The sequence below is a fragment of the Nelumbo lutea genome, chromosome 5 (assembly GCF_056320005.1).
Source record: "Nelumbo lutea isolate HS-2025 chromosome 5, American lotus-T2T, whole genome shotgun sequence".
Taxonomy (NCBI): Eukaryota; Viridiplantae; Streptophyta; class Magnoliopsida; order Proteales; family Nelumbonaceae; genus Nelumbo; species Nelumbo lutea.
The window spans coordinates 79,625,083-79,648,936 of record NC_142688.1 but is presented as its reverse complement, the minus strand read 5'-3'; the positions used below and the strand labels follow the sequence as shown (position 1 = coordinate 79,648,936).

The following is a 23,854-nucleotide window of genomic DNA, read 5'->3' as shown; positions in this document are numbered from 1 at the left end:
AGCTCAGTCTAGAACTCTGCGAATGCCTTATACTCCATGACCACCTCCTCCCTGGCCTAGTTCAGCCTCGCCTCGGCATCCTCCGCTGCCTTCTTCGCCTTGTCCTTGGCCTCCTTCACGTCTTGCAAGCGGCTCTTCATCTTCTTAAATCCGTTGTCCTTATCTGCTATAGCCTTCTTCACCTTGACAAGCTTGGCCTTCAACTATGCATTCTCTATCTCCTTCACCTGAGTCATCTTGCGGAGACCATGCATGCAATTGACCAGGTCATGATGGCACAAACAGCCTGCATGACAAGGAAGAGGTCAATCTCTTGGATAGCCAAACTCTCTAGAACATTACATGTGTGGTTGGAATCCTCCCTCTGGATAACTGTGTCACCAAAGACCTCAGAGAGAAGTGGAGTCCCGCATAGACAAAGATAAGCATTGCCTCCTAAGGATAAGCACCCTCATCAGGGAAGGTGGAGCCTACTGAAAACCTTTATAAGAAGCTTCATCTCGTTAACCCTGCAAGGAGTCCATCCGACTACAACATGCACACTCACCTATATTAAAGGCATCTCCACTTCTCCTCTCACAATAAAGGATTTTTAACTCTCTAGATTCTCTAGCCCTCTTGCTCTCCTATTGTTCTCCTTGGCTCGGATTAGCTCACTTTTTACAGCTTAACCCGACCGACTTCTCCTTATTACTGACTTGAGCATCAGAGTACCTTCTCGGGGACCTCATCCTTAGGCCTCTGACATTCTCTTTGCTTGCAAATCCTCAGTACATGACTCTATCATTCCACCTCGGCTCTATCCAATTGGTAGGACTATTATCTACTGCGTGTTTGGATCATGTTGGATCACACAACATCATCCACCTTGAATTGTAATATTCATTATCTAGACTTTAAGGCTTTATGGATGTCCTTGTTGTATTTGATGGTGAGAACTGGACTTTCAAGGCATCCCTAACATGTCTGTTGTATAGTGATAGCCGAGACACCATTAGGCATATATGTTGTTTTACTCTGCTCCTATGTAAGCTTCCTTGTTTGGATTTGATTTCTTTTCTAGAACCATTCTTTACCCAAACAGATCATTGTTGGATAGGCTGGTGTTATGATAGGACATAGGTCCACCTAAGTCAACTGATACACTCATCACTTCCATTTAATAATAAGCTAGATCCAAATAGAATTATTCACTTGCCATTGGACATATATATATATTTGGAAACTCAACTATCATTTACCAATACTCCCAATCTTGTTTTCAATATCAATGTACATCGAACTCCAAACAACAAATAATGCTCCAGTATTGATGTGGTTGACTGAATCACTATTTGGAGATTGGAGTGCCATTAAAGCTGAAAATGAAACATTTAGAGAGGGCTTAGCCATGGGCCCATGGCCACCTAACTTGACCTTGTTAACATATTCTTAAAGATAATGCCCAATAAGTTAACAAACTTCAGTTGGGTGGTGGTTTATATCCTCCATGGCACATCTACAACATTACCAAAGACGACAGAAAATTGAAGGCATTTTCATCTTCTTGTGGCATCAAATATTGCCCCCACTTGTGCAACTTTGTCTTTGATATTTTGATAAAATTTGTTATTTTCATAGGCAATATTTTCCTTAGGCTGAATTTAGAAACGATGCAAATAAATGTGAATGCAAATATGTAGAGTGTAAAACGGTTCATATAAATTACAAAGTTGGGTTAGTTTTGCACTGACAAATTTACCTTCTTACCAGACTTTTAGTTGTAATGGATGCAAACATGAATTTCAATAAATCATATGCTTTTTCTTATCAAAAGCCCACTTGAATGCAAATTTACTTCTTTTTTGTTGATGTCTATCTTTTGTCAATGCATAAATGTAATGTTGCCAAATACAGGCAAAAGTGAACCATAGTGCAAATTTACCCTGAACCGGGGTTTACACTCCATTTGCATCGTTTCCAAACGTAGCCTTAGGTGCATCACTTAGCTATAGTGCTTGGTATTGTTAATGTTGAAATGTACTCCTGAGAACAAGTGGAACACCCACTCTAAGAAACATGAAAAATCTACATCATTTTATAAAATAATAAATCAAACAAGTGTATGATAAATGTACACATAATACAAGTTTAACGTTCCATATAGAAAATGTCTAATGTTTATTCTGCATATAATAGTAGAAAATTGATCTGCAAAAAGAAAAGCATAAAAATATGGATTTATTATATTAAATCTAGCCATAGATTCATATATTCCAACAAAAATAAAAGTAGTTTCGAACATCATCACAGAAAAAAATTAACACCTTACTTTGTTTGATGTTAACAGGAAAAAGAAAAAAGAAAAAAAAAAAAAACAAAGTATTGATCATATCGTAAAGGGAAAATTCCTGATCAGTACTTTGTACTTTGGCTTGAGTGACAATTTGGTCCCCGAACTTTAAAATGTGACAGTCCATACCCGAACTTTCAAAATGTGACAATCCAGTACCTATTGTTAAACAATTCGTTAATCAGCCGTTATGTGACATTTGAAAAGTAAAAAAATGCCTTAAGAATGCCATCTAATTCTCTTTATCAACTGTCCAAACATTGACAATAAAATGAATAGTCCCAAATATTAGATTTTTCTAAACAGTTACCAACTTTTTTGAATAGAAGAGGGTAGGATTTGGGACTGTTCAGTTTTTTATCAACGTTTGGATGATTGATAAAGAGAATTAGATGACACTCGAAGGATATTTTTAAATTTTCAAATGTCACTTAACGGCTGATTAACGACAGGTACTGAATTATCACATTTTGAAAAATAAAATGTAACCATAATATGGTTTTCATCAAGGATAATGTTATACTTGAGAGTTCATTGTAAAGGGGTTGAATCATTACAAAGTTAGCAGTTTCTAACTACTTTATTGTCATTCTTTGTAGATCTATAAATTTTAACAACTTCATTGGAGAAATACCGCATTCCATCGGTAACTTAGCCCAACTTATTCTGCTTGATCTAGCTGACAACAAACTCAGTGGAACCATTCCTATATCTGATGGAGATAAAACTTCTGGACTGGATAAGTTAACTGCTTGCCAACACTTGTATGTCCAGCTTATCTGAATTTGAATTTATTGTTCTGTTTTTCACATGGAATCACTTCAAATCTAAATAATATAAGATATATTCGTGATCTACAGTCATCTTGGCAATAATCTGCTCTCAGGCACCATTCCGGATCAACTTTTCCGTTCAGATATGCAAATTATACATTTGTAAGTTGTTTAAAAATAGGATCATTAAAATTGTGATTCATTCCTCAAATATATATTTAGTTTTCCTATCTACATTCTTATAATTAAGTCTATATATCGAACTAACATTTCAGACTTTGGGTAGAAACGAAGCACAAATTCCTAATGTGCCCTTGGAATACACAACTTAAATCAAGGTTTTTAAAATCGAATCGGACAAAGAACCGGTCAGGGGTCCGGTTCCCGGGTCAAACGATCTGACCATTCGAACCAAATGGATAACATGTTTTGACAAAAAAATAAAAATAAAAAATAGCCAAACCATTGAAAGGTTCAACCACCTGGGTCAGCGGTTTTTTGACCAAATCAATGGTTTTTGGGAAAATGTTTCTGGTTTTTCCGGTTCAACTGTCTGGTCCAGTCTGATTTTGAAAACCATGCTAAAAGCTATATTCAAGTTGGCTTTATTCATCTATAATGATTTGTAATAAATGTTAATCCTTTTATATTTTGCAATACTTTCTTATTTTAAATGCATTAAAAAAATATGAAGATTTATTCATTACTAAAATTTATCATGTTAAAGGATACTAGTAAATAGACAATATACTAGCTTGCCTAGTTTGCTAACTTCCTAGATGGTACCGGATGGAATTTGCATTAGAACTTTCACGAAAGAAAATGATATAACAAAAGTGGTTTCAAATATTTTTGTCCTATATACTAAATTTTATTTTTTCTGACAGGATTTTGAATGGTAACCAACTCACTGGAGCCATCCCTTCCTCAATGGGAATCGTGAAGAATCTTCAAGTTGTGTGAGTGTCTAGCTTTGATAATTTAATTTTGGGTAAAAGACTTAAATATACCTTGAGTTTTCATAAATTGACTTAAACATATCTTGCGGGGCCAGTGGTTGATCCATGGCCTAGCAGAGAAATGGTAGAAGGAGAGGGGTGCTGATGTAAAACCTAATCGCTTTATAATATAGTATAGATAGATCAAAATCATCCGTTTTAATAAATTTCCAAAAATTGAAACCTAGAATCATCCTATCATTTTCTCAAAGTCATTTTAATTTAATTGACTCCAGTTTTGGAAACAAGCATATTCTTGTTATACTAATGAAAAAACGCAAATGTTATTACTAACACATATTTGACCATTAATATGTTGATATTTGCTGATCCATTATTATGTGTGCATCTTATAGGGACTTGAGCTACAATAAATTTGATCCATCGGAGATCGCCAAATTGTTTACTACCGTATTACGAAATTTGTCCACAATGTAAACTCTCTCTCTCATATCTACACATAAATGTGTCAAAATTTGATCATATTCATCAAATTTGCTTCCGCAGAAAAATGGAGAACACAAACCTTGATGGACAAATCGCCCCATATCTTCTCGCTCTTCCTGATCTTGAAAATGTGTGAGTATCAATGGAACCTCTACTTTGTCAAATTTAGCAGTAAGACTCCTAGAAAAAAGAGAAAAACATATGTTATACCATGTGGTTTGATCTATGATGGATTCAGATCTTCCAACCCCCCAAAACAGTTGAGTTTGGGTTGTAAAATCATAACCATTTTTTTATAATTATATAGGCCCAACTCAAACCATATGTTATACCATGTGGTTTGCATGTATGTTATGTAATATTTTTGCCATGTGGTAGCATATTATAGCATGCCAATTGGAACCGTTCGGGAGGTAAGGATCCTTGGCTAGTATTCATTATCATCATCTAAGTCTTATCCCAACCATACGAAGTCAGCTATGTAAATCAGGGGGTTTTTAGATCATTTATTTCTAGGAAAAATTTCCAATTAGTTTTGGGTCTAGTGCCACTTTGATTCCCGAACATTACAATGCGATAATTAAGCATCTAAACTTTCAAAACGTGTGCCATTAATCAGTCATTAAGTGGCATTTGAAAAGGCACAAGTGTCCTTCGAATGCCATCTACTTTTCTTTATTAACCATCCAAACATTGACAAAAAATGAACAGTCCCAAATCATTTTCTCTTCTATTCAAAAAAGTTGAGGTCACATCTCAGTGGACATTCTCATGACCCCAATTTTCTTGAATAGAAGAGGCAAGGATTTTGGACTGTTCATTTTTTGTCAACACTTGGATGATTGATAAAGAAATTAGATGACACTTGAAGGGTATTTGTGTCTTTTCAAATTCCACTTAACAACTGATTAAATGGAAAATATTGGATTGGCACGTTTTGAAAATTTGGTTACTGAATTGTCATGTTTTAAAGTTTGGGGACCAAACCGACACCAAGCCCAAAATACAGGGTATTAATCGGGAATTTTCCCTTATTTCTATTTCAACCGTTTGTTCCTAGCCCTTTTAGCCCCTTTAATTTGTAGTAGATTGTTTTAATATTTTTTACCCCACCTTTTATTAAAATATTTATGAATAAGATTAGCTATTGAAAATTTTAATACAAAAAAAAAATGATATTGAGAAAACTTATAATCAATCAACTGATATTATAAAAGAGAAAACCAATCAGGTGATATTCATTAAAATTCATGGGTGATGCTTTTGATTGGTCAAAACTCTTTCAGATACCATATCTTTCCGGTATCATAGATTTTCCCTTTTAATATTAAACTTATCCCAAAAAAAGCCTATATTCTAACCACATAAAGCTTTCAGGGGTTAAATTTGACCCATTAGTAGGGTATGTGATGTTGCACGATCTGGGCACTCCTCGACTGACTGTAAGCTAGCTTCTGGCTGGGATGAACGACACCTGAGAGGAGAAAGAAGAGAGAGGTTCCCGGGGGGTTGTCCCAGTGGGAACTCCGATGATTAATATCTCAGAGAGAAAAGTCAGGACATGAGAGTGCTGAAAGTGCTCAAACCTTGATACCCCTTCCTCGTAAGAGATAGAACCCTTTTATGCTGGGATCTGGCCGTACCTGACACAACCGCCACTGCTCTAGACGCTATTGCTGGGGCAGGAATGGCAGGCACAAGTAACTGTTGCAAGCTGCCATTGTCGAGTATGAAACTATCAGTCGTGCCAAGCCTTTTAGAGACGGCAAAGAGAGCGCTGCCTGGAAGGGAGGAACGCTGCCTGGCAAGGGATCAGAGCCCTGCCATCGGGTCTGTCAAACACAGGTGTTAAGCCGGTCCACTTCCTCGTAGCTTACTGAGCTGTCGATTGTCGGGCTGCTTGGGATAGGATTGTCCTGACACCGAAGTGTCGGGATGCCCGGGCTAGAGGCAATGCTACTCCGACTGTCCCTCCCCTAGGGTACTTAGCCGAAATGTCAGGTCATTCCCTCCCTAGGAAAGGAAAGTTCAAGGCCTTTCAAGGGGAGCTCGGGCCCTTTGTGCTAGGCGGGAACCCGGGTTACCAAGGTGTTGGTCCCCGGCGAGTCACTTAACTCGCCGAGTGGCCAGTGCTGGGCTCGGTGAGTCTCTCCCGTTGAGTCATGGTTGCGCTGGCGGGCTGAGTCGTTCATCAAGCTAGGTCATGCACACGTGACCTCGGGCTACGGGGTCGGGCCAAATCGTCCTCCATCAATTGGGCAGTTCACGGTTCGTCGGGTGGACTTGGCCCGGTACTCACGCCATGACGTTGGGCAGTTCAGTGGCAGAACCGGTCAGGTGTTCGGTTTGCTCGGATGGAAAACCCATGTCGCGTGCAACTTATGTACGAACGTCATGCATTTTAGGCTTTGCGGATGCCAAAAAATGTGCTAAATCAATTTCGCCTTGACAGTCCCGCAGCTGGTCTTCTTGAGGGCCGTCGGATTGCTCCAATCTTGAGCATTGGCTATCGGGCCCCGCGGCTATAAATATCAAGGTTTTGGCCATTTTCTTTCACCGCTAAGTGTTTTCCGTCTTGAGCTCGCATCTGAGGTCTCTAGCTTGGTTTCGTCTTTCTCCGGTGAGTCCCCGAGTTCCCCCTCTTTTCTTTTCTTCTCAATTCGTTCCTCCCTATGTCCAGGGGGGATAGTTTCTTGGACGAACCCGAAGTGGGCACCTCGGGTCAGGGCGATCCTGCTATCGTCCAGCCTTCCCACGAGGCACGGGCAACCTCGGGTAAACTGGCATCCACCTCTCGTCGAGGTCAAGCACCAGACCAGTTCGGTCCTTCTACCATGACACTGGAGACGCTTCAGGACCTCATTCAGCAATTTAACCTTCCCTCAGAGTACTGTTACAGCCTTCCTACCAGCAATTTCCCTTGGGAGCACGGTCCAGGTGAGATCATGATCTTCAAGGAACAACTCATTGGTGGGCTTCGTCTCCCTCTTCACCACCTTATCCCCGAGGTGTTGGGGCATTTCAGCATCACGCTGGATCAGCTCCACCCGAATTCCATTTGGAACTTGGTTGGAACCATTTCCCTTTGTCATAAACGCCAATTCTCTTTGGACGCAGACATACTCTGCTCCATACTGTTAATAAAAAAGAACGCCTCTAGCGCTCCTCCCGAGCATGGGCAGGTCTACTACTTGTCTCCTCGCCCAGGCTTCAAGATGCTACATGAATTCCCGAGCAAGGTTTTGGCCTAGAAACGAGACTATTTTGTAGTCCGGTCCAGCGCAGGGTGGCCATTCCTCACTAACTGGAGGGTGGCCACCCAGGCTACCAGCATTGCCCTTAATCAACAGACGTGGGAGACCTTCCACTCATGGGCTCAGGCTAAGTTCAATCATCGGGACTACATCACCGAAGAGAAGCTTGTTCAGGTCGGTTTGAGCCCAGGTAAGTCTATTTCTATCTTTTGTTTTGCTTTATCTGCCTGGTGCCTTTGAGTTTATTGACGCTAGCTTTGTTGCAGGTCCTATGGATGAAGAAGAGAGGATTATTGGTCCTATGCTCCTCCACCACATGAGGAAGAGGAAGAAGCGGGATGCCAAGAAGGTTGCCAAGAAGGCTTGTGTGGAGTCGCCGAGGGCCCCCACCCTCAAGCCCAACCACCCCTGGGCCACCACCCCTGAGCTCGAATCCTCCAAGAGCCTGAGGTTGTGGAGGGTTGGTTACCGAGCTAGCTAGGGCTGCCACCGAAGCTCCGAGCTCTGCTGGGGTGGCTGCCAAAGTCTCCGAAGATTCGGCCCATCGCGCTGTAGATGCGGCGGCATCCAGCTCGGGGACTGGAGAGGAGGAGGAGTCCATCTTGGATCCCCAGGTCAGCCTTGACAGAAGTAAGAGGAGTTATCACTATGGAGGTTGTGAGTTGGGCTAAGCTCTCCTCGGGCCAGCTCGGGGCCCACGCTGCAACCCACGCTATGGTGGTGAGTCCATTTTCCGAGAACCACTGTTTTGCCTCCTTCTCCCCCTTTTTTTTTTGGTACTGACTATCTTCCTTCTGTCAGGCGAACACTGTCGTGCATGCCTTGACCTTCCAATCTAACAAACACCTGAGGCATGCTTTGGCCGCTGAAGAGTCATCCCGCGTGGCTCACACCGAGCTGAAGGTAGCTCGGGACAAGATTCATCAGTTGGAGAGTGCTACCGCTGCTCAGAGGAGCTTGAATGACACCCTGGCGTTAGAGAAAGAGGAGCTGGCCCGTTAACGAGATAGGCTGAAGGCCGAGGTGATCGGGCTCCGAGTTGGTCAAGAAGCCCTGAAGCTCGAGGTGGAAAGCCTCAAGGTGGCCCAGGGGGCTTCGTAGCTCAAGATACAAGGGCTCAAGGAAGTTAAGGGGGCCTTGGAGCATGAGGTGGAGTTTCTTAAGGCTGATATCAAGGAGAAGACGGAGATCTTCGACGACGCTCTAGAGCAGGACAAGGTTCAGGCCATCATCGACTACGTCAAGTCATCAAGGTTCAATAATATAATGTCAAAGGCCTACCGTAGGGGATTCAAGCTCGGCCAGGCCGTAGATGACATGGCACGCCAGGCCGCGGTTGATCCAGACTCCAAAGATGATGGAGGCAATGGGGAGGTTGACTCTACCGACCTGACCAATTCTTCTGAGGAGACCCCTAAAGAGGCCCCGAGTAAGGTTGATGATCCTCCCAAGTAGTTAGGCGCTCCATGTATTCTGGGCCTGCGAGCTCGGTCTCTCTCTCTTTTTTGTTTTGGTGGTTTTGGAGATGAGAATTTGTAAATTACCTTGAGGCATTCTGTAATAAAATGTATATTTTGCCAAGTGTCCGTGTGACATGTTTTCTTGCCGAAGTAGTTGTCCTATCTCAAGCTATTTAGGCTGCTAAGCCAGACCCCATATGCGGATTTTCTCTCACTACTGTCACTCCGAACTGTTCCTCGGTACTTAGTAGGGGTGATTCCGTAGTGGGAGTACGTATTTAGTTAAGTATATGTATAGTGAAATTGGCTTATGAGGTGGGCGTCTCCTCACCACCACCACCCCAAACTATTTTTTTATGCTTAATAGGGGTGATCATAAGATTTCAGCAACGTGCGCCGAGGTATGTGAAATAAGGCATGTACCCGACCTGTCTCTTTGGCTGTTTAGGCTAGTGTTTACCTATAGCCACTTATGCCGAAGTAGGCTAGGGGTTGGGAGGTCCGTACCCGAGGCGGCTTCGGTTATCGATATGCTAAGCTTTCGCAGATGAGGTGGTAGGGTTATTCATAGCGCCGAGGTCGTTGTCAACCCGGCTTGCTAGCCCTTAGGTTATAGGGAGTAACCCGTGATCTGCTTCGGTTGGTGGTCTATGGGTAATATTGTCTTAGGTTGATAATATTCCATGCCCGAGGTATACATTTCCCCTCTAGAGTTTTGAGCTCATATGTCCCTTCTCCGAGTGTTTGCTGTATTCGGTAGGGTCCTTCCCAGTTTAGACCGAGCTTGTCGATGCCGGGCTCAGGTACCATAATCTTACAGAACACCAGGTCGCCAACACGAAGATTTCATTTTTTACCCTGGCATTATAATACCGAGCTATCCTTTGTTGATAGGCCGCGGTCCTGATGTAGGCGAGGTCCCGTACTTCATCTATCAGGTCGAGGTTGGTGTGTAGCTCTTCCTCGTATGCCTTTTCTTCATACGCTTTGAGTCTTAGTGAAGGGACTTCAATATCGGCTGGGATAACTGCTTTGGTGCCGTATGTAAGGTTGAAGGGAGTCTCTCCCATGGCAGCCCTTTCTATGGTTCAGTAAGCCCAAAGCACACTGGGTAGCTCATCCGTTCACAGTCTCTTAGCTCGGTCCAAGCGTGCCTTCAGTCCCCTAAGGATAGCCCTATTCGTGACTTCTATTTGGCCATTTGCCTGAGGGTGCACCACTAAGATGAAGTTCTGCTGGATATAGTGCCAGGCAACCAAATACATTGTAATAGACGAGTGGTTGTACCGAAGGTCCTACACGCTCCCCTACCTACGCTACTTGCATCCTTCGGAAGCCGAACTCGTCCTCTATGACACTCACGAAGGACTGTGTAGCGGACACTTGGGGGGCAGGACCCTCGCTCATAAAGCACATCGACAAGGGTATTACTGGCCAACCATGAAAGCAGATGCGACCGAAGTCATCAAAAAATGCGATAAGTGCTAGAAGCACGCTAATATTTGCCATCGGCCTACTGCCGACCTGAAATGCCTCACTAGTCCACGACCATTTGCGCAATGGGGGATTGACCTACTCGGACCATTCCCACCAGCAATAGGCCAAAGAAGATTCCTGGTGGTGGCAGTAGACTATTTCACGAAATGGGTCGAAGCTGAACCCCTCACAACAATCACATCTCGGAATGTGCAGAACTTCTTCTAGAAGAACATAGTGTGTCGTTTTGGATTACCTTGGGTACTAATCTCCGATAATGGTAAACAGTTTGAAGGCCTCAACCTTCTCTAATCTTAGGATTTGTTGGATGAGGTGTGATCGGAAGTCGAGTAGAATCTTTCTCACTTTGGCAAGGTATACTACCATAGTTGGTTCGCAGGCTTCATATTCACCTCGGACTTGGTTTACCAGTAGTTGGAGTCACTGCAGACGATGATGTGTTTGGCTGTCATTTCCTTTGTGATGTCCAGCTCGGCCAGCAGCGCCTCGTATTCTGGCCCCACTTCCCTACCGATTTGATGAGCCATCTACGTGAATGATCCAGGGATCATCATCCCAGTTCGGACTCTGCTTGACTAGAAGAGATGCCTCGTTGGTTGCTACTTCACGGTGCTCGGATTTGGCTGGTCCGGGGCTCTATGTTCTCCCGGTCTAGGGACTTCGGAGCTAAAAGTGCATTCTGCAACGAAGTCCGCAAAGGCCTGGGCTTTGATAGCAGTTCATGGTTTATACTGGAGGTCATACTCGCTGAGCTCGATGGCCCGCTTTGTCAACCTCCCCGAGACCTCGGGCTTGAGTAAAACTTGCCTTAGAGATTCATTGGTAAAGACAATGATGGTGTGGACCTGGAAGTAGGGGCGGAGCTTTCGGGCTGCTATAACCAGTGTATAGGCTAACTTCTCTATCTCTGGGTACCTCGTCTCTACTCCCTACAACACTTTACTAACATAATAGACGGGTCATTAGACTCGATCTACTTCTATTATTAGTACCGAGCTAACTACCTCGTCACTCGTCGAGAGGTATAGTTCCAGCACGTCACCCACTTCGGGTCGGGTCAAGACCGAGATGCTGGTGAGGTGCTCTTTGAGATCATCGAACGCGAGCCAGCACTCTTCGGTCCATTCAAAGCCCTTGCTTTTCATGGCCTTAAAGAAGGGCAAACAGCGATGCGGCTCAGGGCGGCCAACCGGCCGTTCACTCTGAATCTCTTTTAACTTTCGGGGCAGTTTCATTTCTAGGATGGCCTTGATTTTGTCCGGGTTGGCCTCAATGCCTCGTTGGTTGACGATGTACCCTAGGAATTTGCCCGAGGTGACATCGAAGACACACTTGTTCGGATTTAGTTTCATATTAAATCTACGTAAGATTTCGAAAACTGATTGTAAATCTTGTATTAATTCATGTGAGAGTTGGATTTTGATGACCATGTCGTCTATATAACATTCTACTTTTGTGACAACGAGGGGCTCGAACAACTTATTTACAAGCCTCTAAAAAGTAGCCCCAGCGTTCTTCAGCCCGAAGGGCATGACCTTGTAGCAGTACAGGCCAAACTCGGTTATGAAGGCGGTCTTCTCTTCGTTAGCTGGGTCCATTTTTATTTGGTTATAGCCTGAATAGACGTCCAGGAAACTTAGAAACTCGTGCCCCGAGGTCGCGTCCACTAGGCGGTCGATCCTAGGAAGTGGGAAGCAGTCCTTCGGACAAGCCCGATTCAGGTCAGTGTAGCCGACGCACATGCGCCACTTGCCATTAGCCTTTTCACTAGAACGGGGTTTGCCACCCAGCTCGGGTAATGGACTTCCCTGATAAAATCGGCCGCAAGGAGCTTGCCGACCTCCTCATCAATTGCCTTCCATCGCTCTGGGGCTAGGTTGCGTTTCTTTTGTCTAACGAGCCTAACTGAAGAATCGGTATTAAGCCTGTGAGTGATAATGTCGGGGTCTATGCCGGGCATTTCTACTGCAGATCATGCAAAAATGTCTAAATTTCTAAGTAAGAAGCTTACTAGTTGGGACCGCAGGGGCTCGTCTATAGAAGTGTTGATTTGGAGTACCCGCACCGGATCATCTGTCGAGGTCAGGATGGGGGTGGTCTCCTCAGTTGGTGTGGCCCGCTCCGCGAACTACTCTGCGGGGCGCCCTAGCTCGAGGTCATCAACTACCTTGGCTTTTCCTTTGAGAGCAGCTACATAGCATTTGCGGGACTCAAGCTGATCGCCTCGCACCACTCCGATTCCAATGTCCATAGGGAACTTCATTGCTAGGTGGTAGGTGAAGACTACCGCTCGCAGGACGTATGTGATTGGCCGGCCCACTATCGTGTTGTAGGGGGAGGGGATCGCGACCACCAGGAACTCATGGTCGAGCCTTACCACACTGGACCAGGTACTGACCTCCATCGGCACAGCGACTCTTCCCAAAGGCCTGACCTCTTCGCCGCTAAATCCTACTAGTGGGGTGTTTGCGGGCTTCAGGTCTCCTTTTGTGATCTGAAGCTGATCGAAGGCTACTTTGAAGAGGATGTCTGCCGAACTGCTCGAATCCACCAGGACACGCTTGACTTCGAAGTCACTAATCTTGACCTTGATGATGAGCACGTTATCATAGGGGTAATGCACCCCTCGTGTATCATCCTCGGTGAAGAAGACCGGCTCCCCTGCCTTCAGCTGCTTTGAGGGTTTTAGCTCTTCTCTAGCAGCCTCGCGAGCCGATGACCGAGCCGCTACCAAAGTGCAACCCGCGACAATGGATCCTCCAACAATTACATGGATGGTCCCTCGGACAGGTCTCTCGTCCGGGGGCTGTCTCTGCGATTGCTCTGCCTGTCTGCTAGACTCGGGGGTGTCTTTGCTCTGCTCCCCGTGCTGACCTGCTTTATTATTATTACTTCCATTTCGTACAAAATTTCTTAAATATCTACAATGGATGAGTTCTTCTATCTCGCCGCGGAGGTTATTACAATTCTTGGTGCTATGATCATGGTCTCTATGGAAACTGCAATACAAGTTTTTGTTCCTAACATTGGGGTCAGCCTTGAGCCGAGGTGGCTACTTTACATATGGGGCATCCTTGATCACCATGAGGATCTCGGCCCGTTTCATGTTGAGGGGTGTAAACACCCTTTCTGCTGTCGGAGCTCGGAAAGGCTGAGTTGGTTGTGTCCCTCGAGCTTGATCCCTCCTTTTCATGTGGCGGTTGGGAGCCAGGGGTTACGACTCCCTTTTTCTCTTTTCGATAGCATGCTTGTCTTTTGGGTTAATCTCCTCTGTTCCTATGAACCGATCCACGAGCTTGGGGAACTTGGTCACTGTCTTGGGTTGGTTGATGACCACGTGCCATCTGAACTCTTTGTGAGTGATACCTCATTTGGCCATGGTAAGCCGAACTGTGGGGGTCCAAGTCAAGTATTTGTAGGCAAGCGGCGTTAAACCGCTTGATGTAGTTCCGGATGGGCTCCCCATCCCTTTGGATTATGCTGAGGAGGCTTTCTTGGGTCCTTGGACATCTCTTACTGGTGACGAAGTGGGATGTGAACACCTTCACGAACTGTGCCCAGCTCCTTATTGAGCCCAGCAAGAGGTTTCGGTACTAGTGCGGGCCACTCCTTTGAAGGTAGTGGAGAAGGCCACGCACATGCAAGATTCACTTTCCCTGGCTAGGTGCATCTGGTTGGGTCAGTTTATTGGGGTTTTCCCAACAGACCCGACCTGGTCGGGTTACCTGAGGTGGAAACCGAAACCGACCCACTGATAGGCCAAACTGACCAGGTTGGGTTGAGTCGGGTTGGGTCAGTTTGGGTCGGTTTTGGTTTTGCTACTGTACAAAAGCACACCTAATTGAATTCTAATTGTAATTGCCTAATGGGTTGCCTATTTGGTGTAAAAGATTATAGAAAGTTAGAAACTATGATAGATTGCCTATTCTAATTGTAATTGCCTAATGGGCCTTCTAGTTCTAGTAGAAGACTAGTTATAGTTAAGTAGGAAACCACTCAAACTAGGAACTACCGAACTAGTAGAAGACTAGTTCGGTTCGAGTCGGGTTGGTTTCAGTTTTCACACAAGAAAACCAAAACCAACCCGATATATCGGTTTATATATTTTCCCAACCCAAAACCGACCGGTACTGATGAAAACCCGGTCGACTCGGGTTGGGTTGGTCCGTGTTGGTTGGTTTGGTTGGGTTGGGCATTCTTATGAACAACCCTAGCATTTGGGATTGGAAGGCATCGACATGGTCATTGGGGTCAAAGGACCCGTCATACTTATCCAATGGCGGGAGCTTGAAGTCCCTGGGCATGGGGACTGCGAGGAGATCCGCAGACAGGGGGGAGGGGACTGAGAGAAGCGGTTTGGCTTTCACTTCTCCCGAGTTTATTTCTATCCTGTCCTTGGGCTCATGTAGATCGCAGGAGGTGGTAGTTCGGCAATCCCGACGGCGTCTCCACTGTTTCTTGGTTGGCCCGGTGTTGGTGCTGCTGGCCTCTGTGTTAATGAGCTCGATGGGCTTGGAGTGGGGCAGGGCCAACTGTCGGTAGCCACTGACAGAAGGGCCTTGCTCCAGGCCGTCGGCTAGCATCTCGAGCCCACTCTCCGCGAGTGGAGGCTTGGACTGTGAGTGCTGGGGTGATGCTAGCCTAACTGGCTGGGAAGCCCTCGACCTAACCGTGGGCCGCACGGTGGGGGTAGGGAGTCTTTCCTTCCCTCCTTGGGATGATGTCGACACCTCTCCATGGAGGGGGAAAAATTCATCGGGGCACTGAGGCTTGGTCGGCCGTGTAGTTGGAGGTCGAGGAGGGAGTGTAGGGAACTGCTACTAGTACTGGTACTAGGATACTTGGTGCAGCACCTGCTATTGCTGAAACTAGAGCTGCTGGAATTGTTGCATCTGGGCCTGCATGGCCCTCATGCACTGCACCAAGTTCTCAAATCAGTCCTAGCAGGCCACCAGATGGAGAGCGATGGGTTCAGCAGGGGTCATCTCGACCGTAGGGGGCAACAGGACAGTCACGGGTGTCATTGTGGTGGGCACGTTCAGGCTGGGGACCCCGTCCACAGTGAGGGGGATGGTGAATTGCCCGACGCGAATAGTGGATAGTTGGAGTTGCTCTTCCGGGGTGTTTCGGCGTTTGGAGTTGCTAGAGGGAGCCTTGGGTAATGGTGGGTAAAAGGAAGGAGTTTTTGCAGAGATTAAAGGGAGGCCTTTTGAAGTGTTTCCCACAGACGGCACCAAATGATGCTACACGATCTAGGCACTCCTCGACTGACTGTAAGCTGGCTTCTAGCTGGGGTGAATGGCACCTAAGAGGAGAAAGAAGAGAGAGGTTCCTGGGGGGTTGTCCCGGTGGGAACACTCTGATGATTAAGTCAGAACTAGAGTGGATCTTAGAAAGAAAAGTCAGGACATGAGAGTGCTGAAACTGCTCAAACCTTGATACCCCTTCCTCGTAAGAGCTAGAACCCTTTTATGCTGGGATCTGGCCATACCTGACACAACCGTCATTGCTCTAGACGCTATTGTTGAGGCAAGAATGGCAGGCACAAGTAACCGTTGCAAGCTGCCATTGCTGGGTACAGAACTATTAGTCGTGCCAAGCCTTTTAGAGACGGCAAAGAGAACGCCGCCTGGCAGGGAGGAATGCCACCTAGCAAGGGATCAGAGCCCTACCACCGGGTCTGTCAAACACGGGTGTCAGGCCGGTCCTCCTCCTCGCAGCTTACCGAGCTGCTGATTGCCGAGCTGCTTGGGATAGGATTGTCTCGACACCAAAGTGTCGGGATGCCTAGACTGGAGGCAGCATTGCTCCGGTTGTCCCTCCCCTGGGGTACTTAGCCGAAGTGTCAGGTCATTCCCTCCTTGGGAAAGGAAAGCTTAGGGCCTTTCGAGGGGAGCTCAGGCCCTTTGTGCTAGGCGGGAACCCGGGTTACCCAGGTGTTGGTCCCCGGCGAGTCACTTAACTCGCCGAGTGGCCAGCGTTGGGCTCGGCGAGTCTCTCTTGTCAAGTCGTGGTTGCGCTGGCGGGCTGAATCGTTCATCGAACCAGGTCATGCACACGTCTCCTCGGGCTGCGGGGTCGGGCCAAATTGTCCTCGATCAGTATGTATTATTAAATGTGATTTGGGCCACAAACCAATTTTCCACACGGAAGAATCTTATGGTCAAGCGTTCATGTTCTGGAGGGCCCTTTGGAGTTTAGACTGGGTCATATTTTAAATTCTACTTTAGCTATGTAGAGGAACCTTATGGTCGAACAAGTAGGGATTATCATGGGCTGGGCTGGGCTGGGCTGGGCTGGGCCACTAATGACCTGTCCTCCGTTGGTTTATGGTTGGACCAATTAACCTCCTATTTGGATTTTGGGTAATCATTTGGGGCTATTATTTTGCTGACACTTGTCCCTTAGACTCAGTTTGGGTGGAGTATTAATACAAATATGTGGAGTTATTATTGTGTTATTTTATATGTATTTGTATCGTATATATTTGTATTCGTATTCTATAAATTCAGTTTGGAAGGAGTACAAATGCAAATATATATTATGCAAAACCTTATGTTTTGTATTATTTTGTATGTATTTATACTATACATATTTGAATTTGTACTTTTTCTAATTTGAGTCTTAAATTTGAAATTGGCTTCAATGCTCACACCATTCGCACAGTCCCTTGTAATCTTGCATTGGGAATATTTCCCCATAAAAAAGACATACAAGTATAGAGATATTCCCAATGCCCAACTTTAACGGTATTGTGAGCACTGAAGTCGATCTCCTTAAATGCCTCCTATCCCACTTTAAATACATTTATTCAAGAGGTATCAGCGAAATGATACATGATTACTATTATGCTAATCAGATCGACACGGTTTCTTCATAAAAAATATAAAAAAAAACAGAAAAATCGAGATTGTTGTTTTAGGTTTGTAGTTGTAGATTGAGTAGTTGACTGTTGAGTATATTTTTTAATTAACAACCAATTTGCTAATTTTTAACAATCCTTAAAGTTATGTTTGGTTTGAAGGAAAAGGTAGGGAAATGATGGGAAAACCCATACAAGGTTTATGAAGGTTACCCTACATTTCCTTTCCTTTCCCTACGTTTTCCTCCAAACCAAACACAGCCTAAAGAATAGTCATGAGAGTAAACATGTAGGGTGTGGGATCCTTGAAACACCTAAGAACTATGCTCATCGGATTTTTGAGCCTAATATAATATTTGCTTTAAATTTCTTCTACCATTAAAACTCAACACTAAGATTATGGGAAGGACTTGTTTCCACTTGTACAATGTCAATATATTATGTTTTCTACCATGATGAATCCCAATAAATCACTAATCCCAAACTAATTTGAAATTTTACTACGAACAGATTTTAGGTACATATCCAGAAGAAAAAAAACATAAATAAGGGGTTTTCTCTTTGAGCTAATAGAGTGGAAGATTCTATTGTAATGGTCACTTGTCATAGTTCATCACTAACCGTTCCGACATATCCAAGTATTAACCGCAAAAAGATCTCACTAGTTGGGATATCAAAAAGTAGAGAGACCAAAAGCTTGACACAACACTATTACCAAATCAAAAGACTTGAAGAGCAACAATCTGGAACATTTCATCAATCATAAAGTCTAAAAATGCATTGAAAGTTGTCCCCTTCAGCATTTCATAAATGCCCACATTAATAATTTAGGTTTTACCCTAACAATTGAGACAAACTGTTACTTCACATAAAAGACAGTTTGGGTGTATCAACCTTAATTAGATAAATTGCCGATTAATCCACTAGCTGTAAACATTTAGATTGCATACTGTTCATTAAAGTTTTAGGTACATTATCATAATCTTAAAATGTAGATGAGGGCCAGAAACACACCAAATGACAGATACATATACTAATAATATTATTTAGTAGTAAATTTACAATGATGTTAGACTATGAGGGGGATACTTGATATTACTTACTGTTGATATTACTTGTCCAAACACAAAAGAAGTGGATCATTTGGATGATGGTGATGCAAAAGAGAGAATTGAATATGTAACTGGTGGAAAATCCAAAGCTCCTCATGGATGGCTTAGATTGGCCACATCAACTCTTTACATGGCAAACATAAATCAAGTTGTGTAGGGGAAGCTCCTGCCTGACCCACCTAGGAGATGGATAGTGATGCCCAAGAAAATAATTTTTCCTTCCTTCCTACATAAATTTGAAAAAAGAACATGGGATTCTTGATCAATGAGAACCAAAATTCTATTGACCAACTTTCCCCTTCTCAAAATCCAAAAAAAGAACGCCCCCAAAATGTCAAACTCGTCTAATGGTATTAAAATGTGGTGAATGGTAGGTATTTGAAGAACAATAATATCAATGGAACCTTAGATCTAAGCAAAATTGTGCCAAGTAAGAAGCTGAAATTCGTTGACTTGAGGAATAACGGCATTTCTTCTCTTGTGGAGGGAGCAAAACTTAATTATTACTTATTGTAAGTTTCTTTACTATATTACCTACAATTAATCAATTGTCAATTTACTGTTATATTATCTCAGCTTTATCATTAGTTTCTCAAAACTGGTATCGTTTTTTTTTTTCACTGGATTACAGTCTAGAGGGTAATCCATGTTGCTACGAATTAGGAAGCAATTGCAAAGAATACTGCAACCCCCCAGAAGAGGAATACCCCCCACATTCCATAAACACAGTAACATGTTTGAACCACTGTCCTTCAGATCAAAAGATCAGCCATAACTGTAAATGTTCATACCCGTACAACAGCACCATATATCTCAGAGCGGCTTCAGACTTTGGCAATGTTTACTTGGAGTATATGGAAGATGTACTCTTGAATTCATTTCGGAAGGATTTTCACCTTCCAGTTGATTCAATTACTCTAAGTAATCCTAAAATTTCACACCGTTACCTTACCTTGGATCTCGAAGTGTTTCCTTCTGGAACAGACCGTTTCAATCGATCAGGGATTTCGAACTTGGTGTATGTGCTCAACAACCAGGCCTTAGGGCTCATACAGTCATACTTCCTCATCGGTTCACAGTATCGGACTTTTTCAGGTAATCAAAATTAAGCTTCTGTTACTATATATAAGAAGAGTCTGGTGTGTAATGAAGTAGAATAATTTGCTCTCTCTAATGAATCTTATACCAAATTTGTCATGGATTCAGAGATGTCCTCAAATTCGAAGGTGTTAGTGAGCCTAGGAGTGATAATTGGAGTGACAGTTAGTGGAGTTGTAGCTGTACTAGCACTACTACTATGTGCAGGATATTATGTCTTACATCAAAGGAGAAGAGCTGATAGAATGAGTGAGCAAAGCAAGGCTTTTTGTAAGACCCTAGCTCATTATTGAATGATCTTAACTGACAGAGCTTTTTATATTTTGCGTTATAATTAATTAAACACTGTGCAGTCTATTTCTAGCTGTTCTTTCTTTCCTTCAATTCATAGGCATTATAAGCATGCTGTGATCTTATATCAATCATGCAGCTTTTTGGGACCTCAACAGTTGTAGCAACAACATTCCTAAACTGAATGTAGCGCGATGGTTCTCATTCGATGAGCTGAAGAAATGCACCAACAATTTCTCGGAAGCCAATGCAATTGGATCCGGGGGTTATGGGAAGGTAAAAACCATGGTTCTATATATATACTAGTAAACGTGTATGTGCATTTGCACGTGGCAGTGCCTTTGATGAAGTTAGATTTGTTTTGTTTCATACTTTCATGCAGTTTCTGTGTTTATTTAAGCCTTATCTATCTACTGATCATAAAGTGTGGGGGCTGTATGTGTTATTTCTCTTTTTGGTCCCCACAACACTCTCGTCATAAAGACTCTTTAGTAGACCTTTTCTTATATGGTTACAAGTGGGCAGTTTCTGAAAGTGAGAGAAAATGACATATATGTCCTCTTTATGCCCACTGTATGCTTACATAAAGGGGGTAGAAAGCATCCAGTGAAAATTCCATTGGCTCTTTTATAAGTAGTATAAGAGAGAGAGAGATTGTTTTAATTGATTTTCAGTAAGTATTCATATATATGCATGGTTCAATTATCTTCTATGTTCTGTTGATGCTGATGACAAATTTATGCACAGGTCTACAGAGGAACACTCTCCACTGGCCAATTGGTTGCCATCAAAAGAGCTCAACAACGAGGTGGCATTCAGTTCAAAACAGAGGTCGAGATGCTATCTCGGGTTCATCATAAGAACCTTGTTAGCCTTGTTGGATATTGCTTTGAGCGAGATGAACAAATGTTGGTCTATGAATATATTGCAAATGGTACTCTAAAGGAAAGCCTTTCAGGTACTTGATCTGATCATATGTTCTATATATATAGTAGTACCCTTGTTTCTTTTCAAATGAATTCCCCTCGCAGAATGGACACCCAAAATTAAAGAACCACAGACTCACTCCCCTACTCCATATATATCAGAATTTGCTCATCACCAACTTGTTTTGGAGCTTTCCCCAGACTAGCCTGTGTAGTAGGTTTTGCCTTCAAAAATTGCCCATAGAAAACAGCTTAGTTTTAGATATGTTACCAAGCGCTGAATTTCTCCTCATGTTGAATAGATGGTAGCAAGAGAACTGTCATTGAGATGATTTTTCTGTATAGGATTTGCAGATTTGTCCCAATAAATTAATACCTGTGTATTCCCTTTATATGTAAGTTATGAAAATTTATTCAACATTATGTAAATGACTTGTGCAGGAAAGTCAGGAATCAAGTTGGATTGGACAAGGAGACTTAGATTAGCCGTGGGTTCAGCCAGAGGGGTGGCTTATCTACATGAGCATGTCAACCCACCCATAATACATAGAGATATTAAGTCAACCAACATTCTCTTGGACAATCACTTAAATGCCAAAGTTTCGGATTTTGGTCTGTCCAAGCTCATGGATGACGATGAAAAGGGCCATGTCTCTACTCAAGTAAAGGGGACAATGGTGAGTAATTAATAAACCCACTATCCTGCTATATATCATGCAAAAGACAATACTCAAATTCTATGGTATAGATACATCAAATTTGTTTTGTGATGTTGTAATATATATGTATAATGCATGCTCTAAGGGTGCAAGTTCGACTTCAGTCAGTGCAATGCCCGCTCGAACAGCCTTTACAGCCTTGCATTGGGAATATCTCCATTTTATTTCATGGGGAGATATTCCCAATACAAGGTTGCAAATGTTGTTCAAACATTGCCAGAACGGGCTTGCACTGATTGAAGCCGAACTTGATCTAAGGGTGCAATTTTACAACCTAAGTCTGTGGTATTTACTGAATACTGAATATATTTTTCACAGAAAGTATTGGGCATTGTTTTAGTCTAAGTTTTTAAGCATGTTATTTTGGTGCAGGGCTATTTGGATCCTGAATACTACATGACCCAGCAGTTGACAGAGAAGAGTGATGTGTATAGCTTTGGAGTGATAATGCTAGAGCTGATTACTGCTAGGAAACCAATAGAGCATGGGAAATATATAGTGAGAGAGGTGAAAGCAATAATGGACAAGACCAAAGACCTATATGGCCTTCATGAGCTTCTTGACCCGGTCCTTGGTTCAATAAGCACCAGCCTCAAAGGATTTGAGGAATTTGTGGATCTTGCAATGAGATGTTTACAAGAATCAACAGCCGATCGTCCATTGATGAGCGAAGTAGTCAAAGAGATTGAGGGCATTATGAAGTTTTCTGGTCTAAATACAATTGATGATTTTGCATCAACTTCAGAAAGTTATGGGGAAACTAGTAGAGGGCATTCTGGGAATCCTTATAGTACTGAAATCATTGATTACAGCAGTGAGAATACACATCATCACAAGGTGGAATCTCAATGAAGCAAAGAGCTAGTGCTTATCTGGCTAAAAGATCTAAATACTGTATCAAAGATGTATAAATAAGGATTAGAAGTGTATTGGAACTATTGGAATAGGAAACAAAGTAGATGAAAATGGTAATAAATGAACTACAATGCATATTAGCATCTTGTTAGAAATAGGTTGGAACAATTATCCATTCTTAAACTGAATGGTTTACTATGAAGTAGTTAAAGAGGTTGATTATGCATCCACCTACTTAAAAATAAACAAAGAATGATTAACTATTTAAGATGAATGAAAATGGTTAGGGTTGTTCAGTACTGGTTAATGTCAACCAGAGAACAATATGTACTTATATTAATTAATAAGGTATGAGTACAATTACAAAAGAAAAAAAGGTATGATTTTTCATGTCTGCAATGAAAATTAAGGAAACTTGATGACCTATAATTAGATGTTAGTAGGTACCAAACAAAGCAATCTCACGACTTTCCCCTGTATATGTGCTCAAGATACAACCAAGATTGGAGTTTCTCACACTTTATGGGCTTAAGTCCCTACTTATACTTGCTAATGTACTTGAACATTGGGCTAAGTAATTGACCCCACTGTCTCTTGGCTTAATCTAATTCCTCTGCGAGGTTCCAACCAGCTGGTTGGTAAGCACTTTGACTCCATTTGGGTCAGTTGCCCTAATGATAGATGCTCTCATGGAAGCAATTGCATCTACTTTAGCCTGGACTTAGGGGCCATTTGGCAAGCCTTTTTTGAAAGATCTTTTGGAAGCTCTGACAGTCAAAAGACGATGTGAGCTTTTGCATCAAGATCTTAACAGCCCGAAGACTGTTTGGTTAAGGTGCACCTTTCTGCGTGAAGATAATTTGAAAAAAAGGCAAAAAGCTCCACTTACAGCTTTCCAAATATATCCCGAAATAGTCTTCCCCCGTCTTTTCAGGGATGTGACTTTCGGCGATTAGATTTTTTCTCAACCAAACAACAGGAAATGACCAAAATGCGGGTTGCCAGGCTTTTAAAAAGCCGATAGTCTGCATGAAAAAACATGCCAAACAGGGTCTTAGTCTCTTGGTCATTCAAGAAGTATCCAACTGTTTCCAAATCCAATTTATGTTGTTGCATTAGAGGTAGTTTGGCTTTAATCTCTACTTCATGAGCTCCACATTCCTTTGTCTTGTGGTGTAACAATTTAGGAGTACCATTTAAAATGCCCGAATGAAGTATATGGCACTTGAT

The 23,854-nt window shown here is 43.1% G+C and overlaps 1 protein-coding gene across 2 annotated transcripts in view; it reads left to right on the top strand.

Moving 5' to 3' along the window:
- LOC148853043 (leucine-rich repeat receptor protein kinase HPCA1-like) overlaps window positions 1–22,892 on the top strand; it is a 29,505-nt gene extending 6,613 nt beyond the window's left edge. The window contains exons 6-17 of one of the 2 annotated variants that reach the window (XM_088943153.1): window positions 2,932–3,096; window positions 3,193–3,267; window positions 3,993–4,064; window positions 4,460–4,537; window positions 4,611–4,682; window positions 19,110–19,247; window positions 19,367–19,830; window positions 19,942–20,103; window positions 20,264–20,400; window positions 20,872–21,082; window positions 21,492–21,727; window positions 22,142–22,892. In XM_088943153.1, the coding sequence (XP_088799279.1) occupies window positions 2,932–3,096; window positions 3,193–3,267; window positions 3,993–4,064; window positions 4,460–4,537; window positions 4,611–4,682; window positions 19,110–19,247; window positions 19,367–19,830; window positions 19,942–20,103; window positions 20,264–20,400; window positions 20,872–21,082; window positions 21,492–21,727; window positions 22,142–22,621 (2,290 nt within the window). In that variant the 3' untranslated portion in view covers window positions 22,622–22,892. The remainder of the gene's footprint in view (window positions 1–2,931; window positions 3,097–3,192; window positions 3,268–3,992; window positions 4,065–4,459; window positions 4,538–4,610; window positions 4,683–19,109; window positions 19,248–19,366; window positions 19,831–19,941; window positions 20,104–20,263; window positions 20,401–20,871; window positions 21,083–21,491; window positions 21,728–22,141) is intronic. The other variant, XM_088943154.1, reaches the window with a different exon arrangement.
- The last annotated feature ends 962 nt before the right edge of the window (window positions 22,893–23,854 follow it).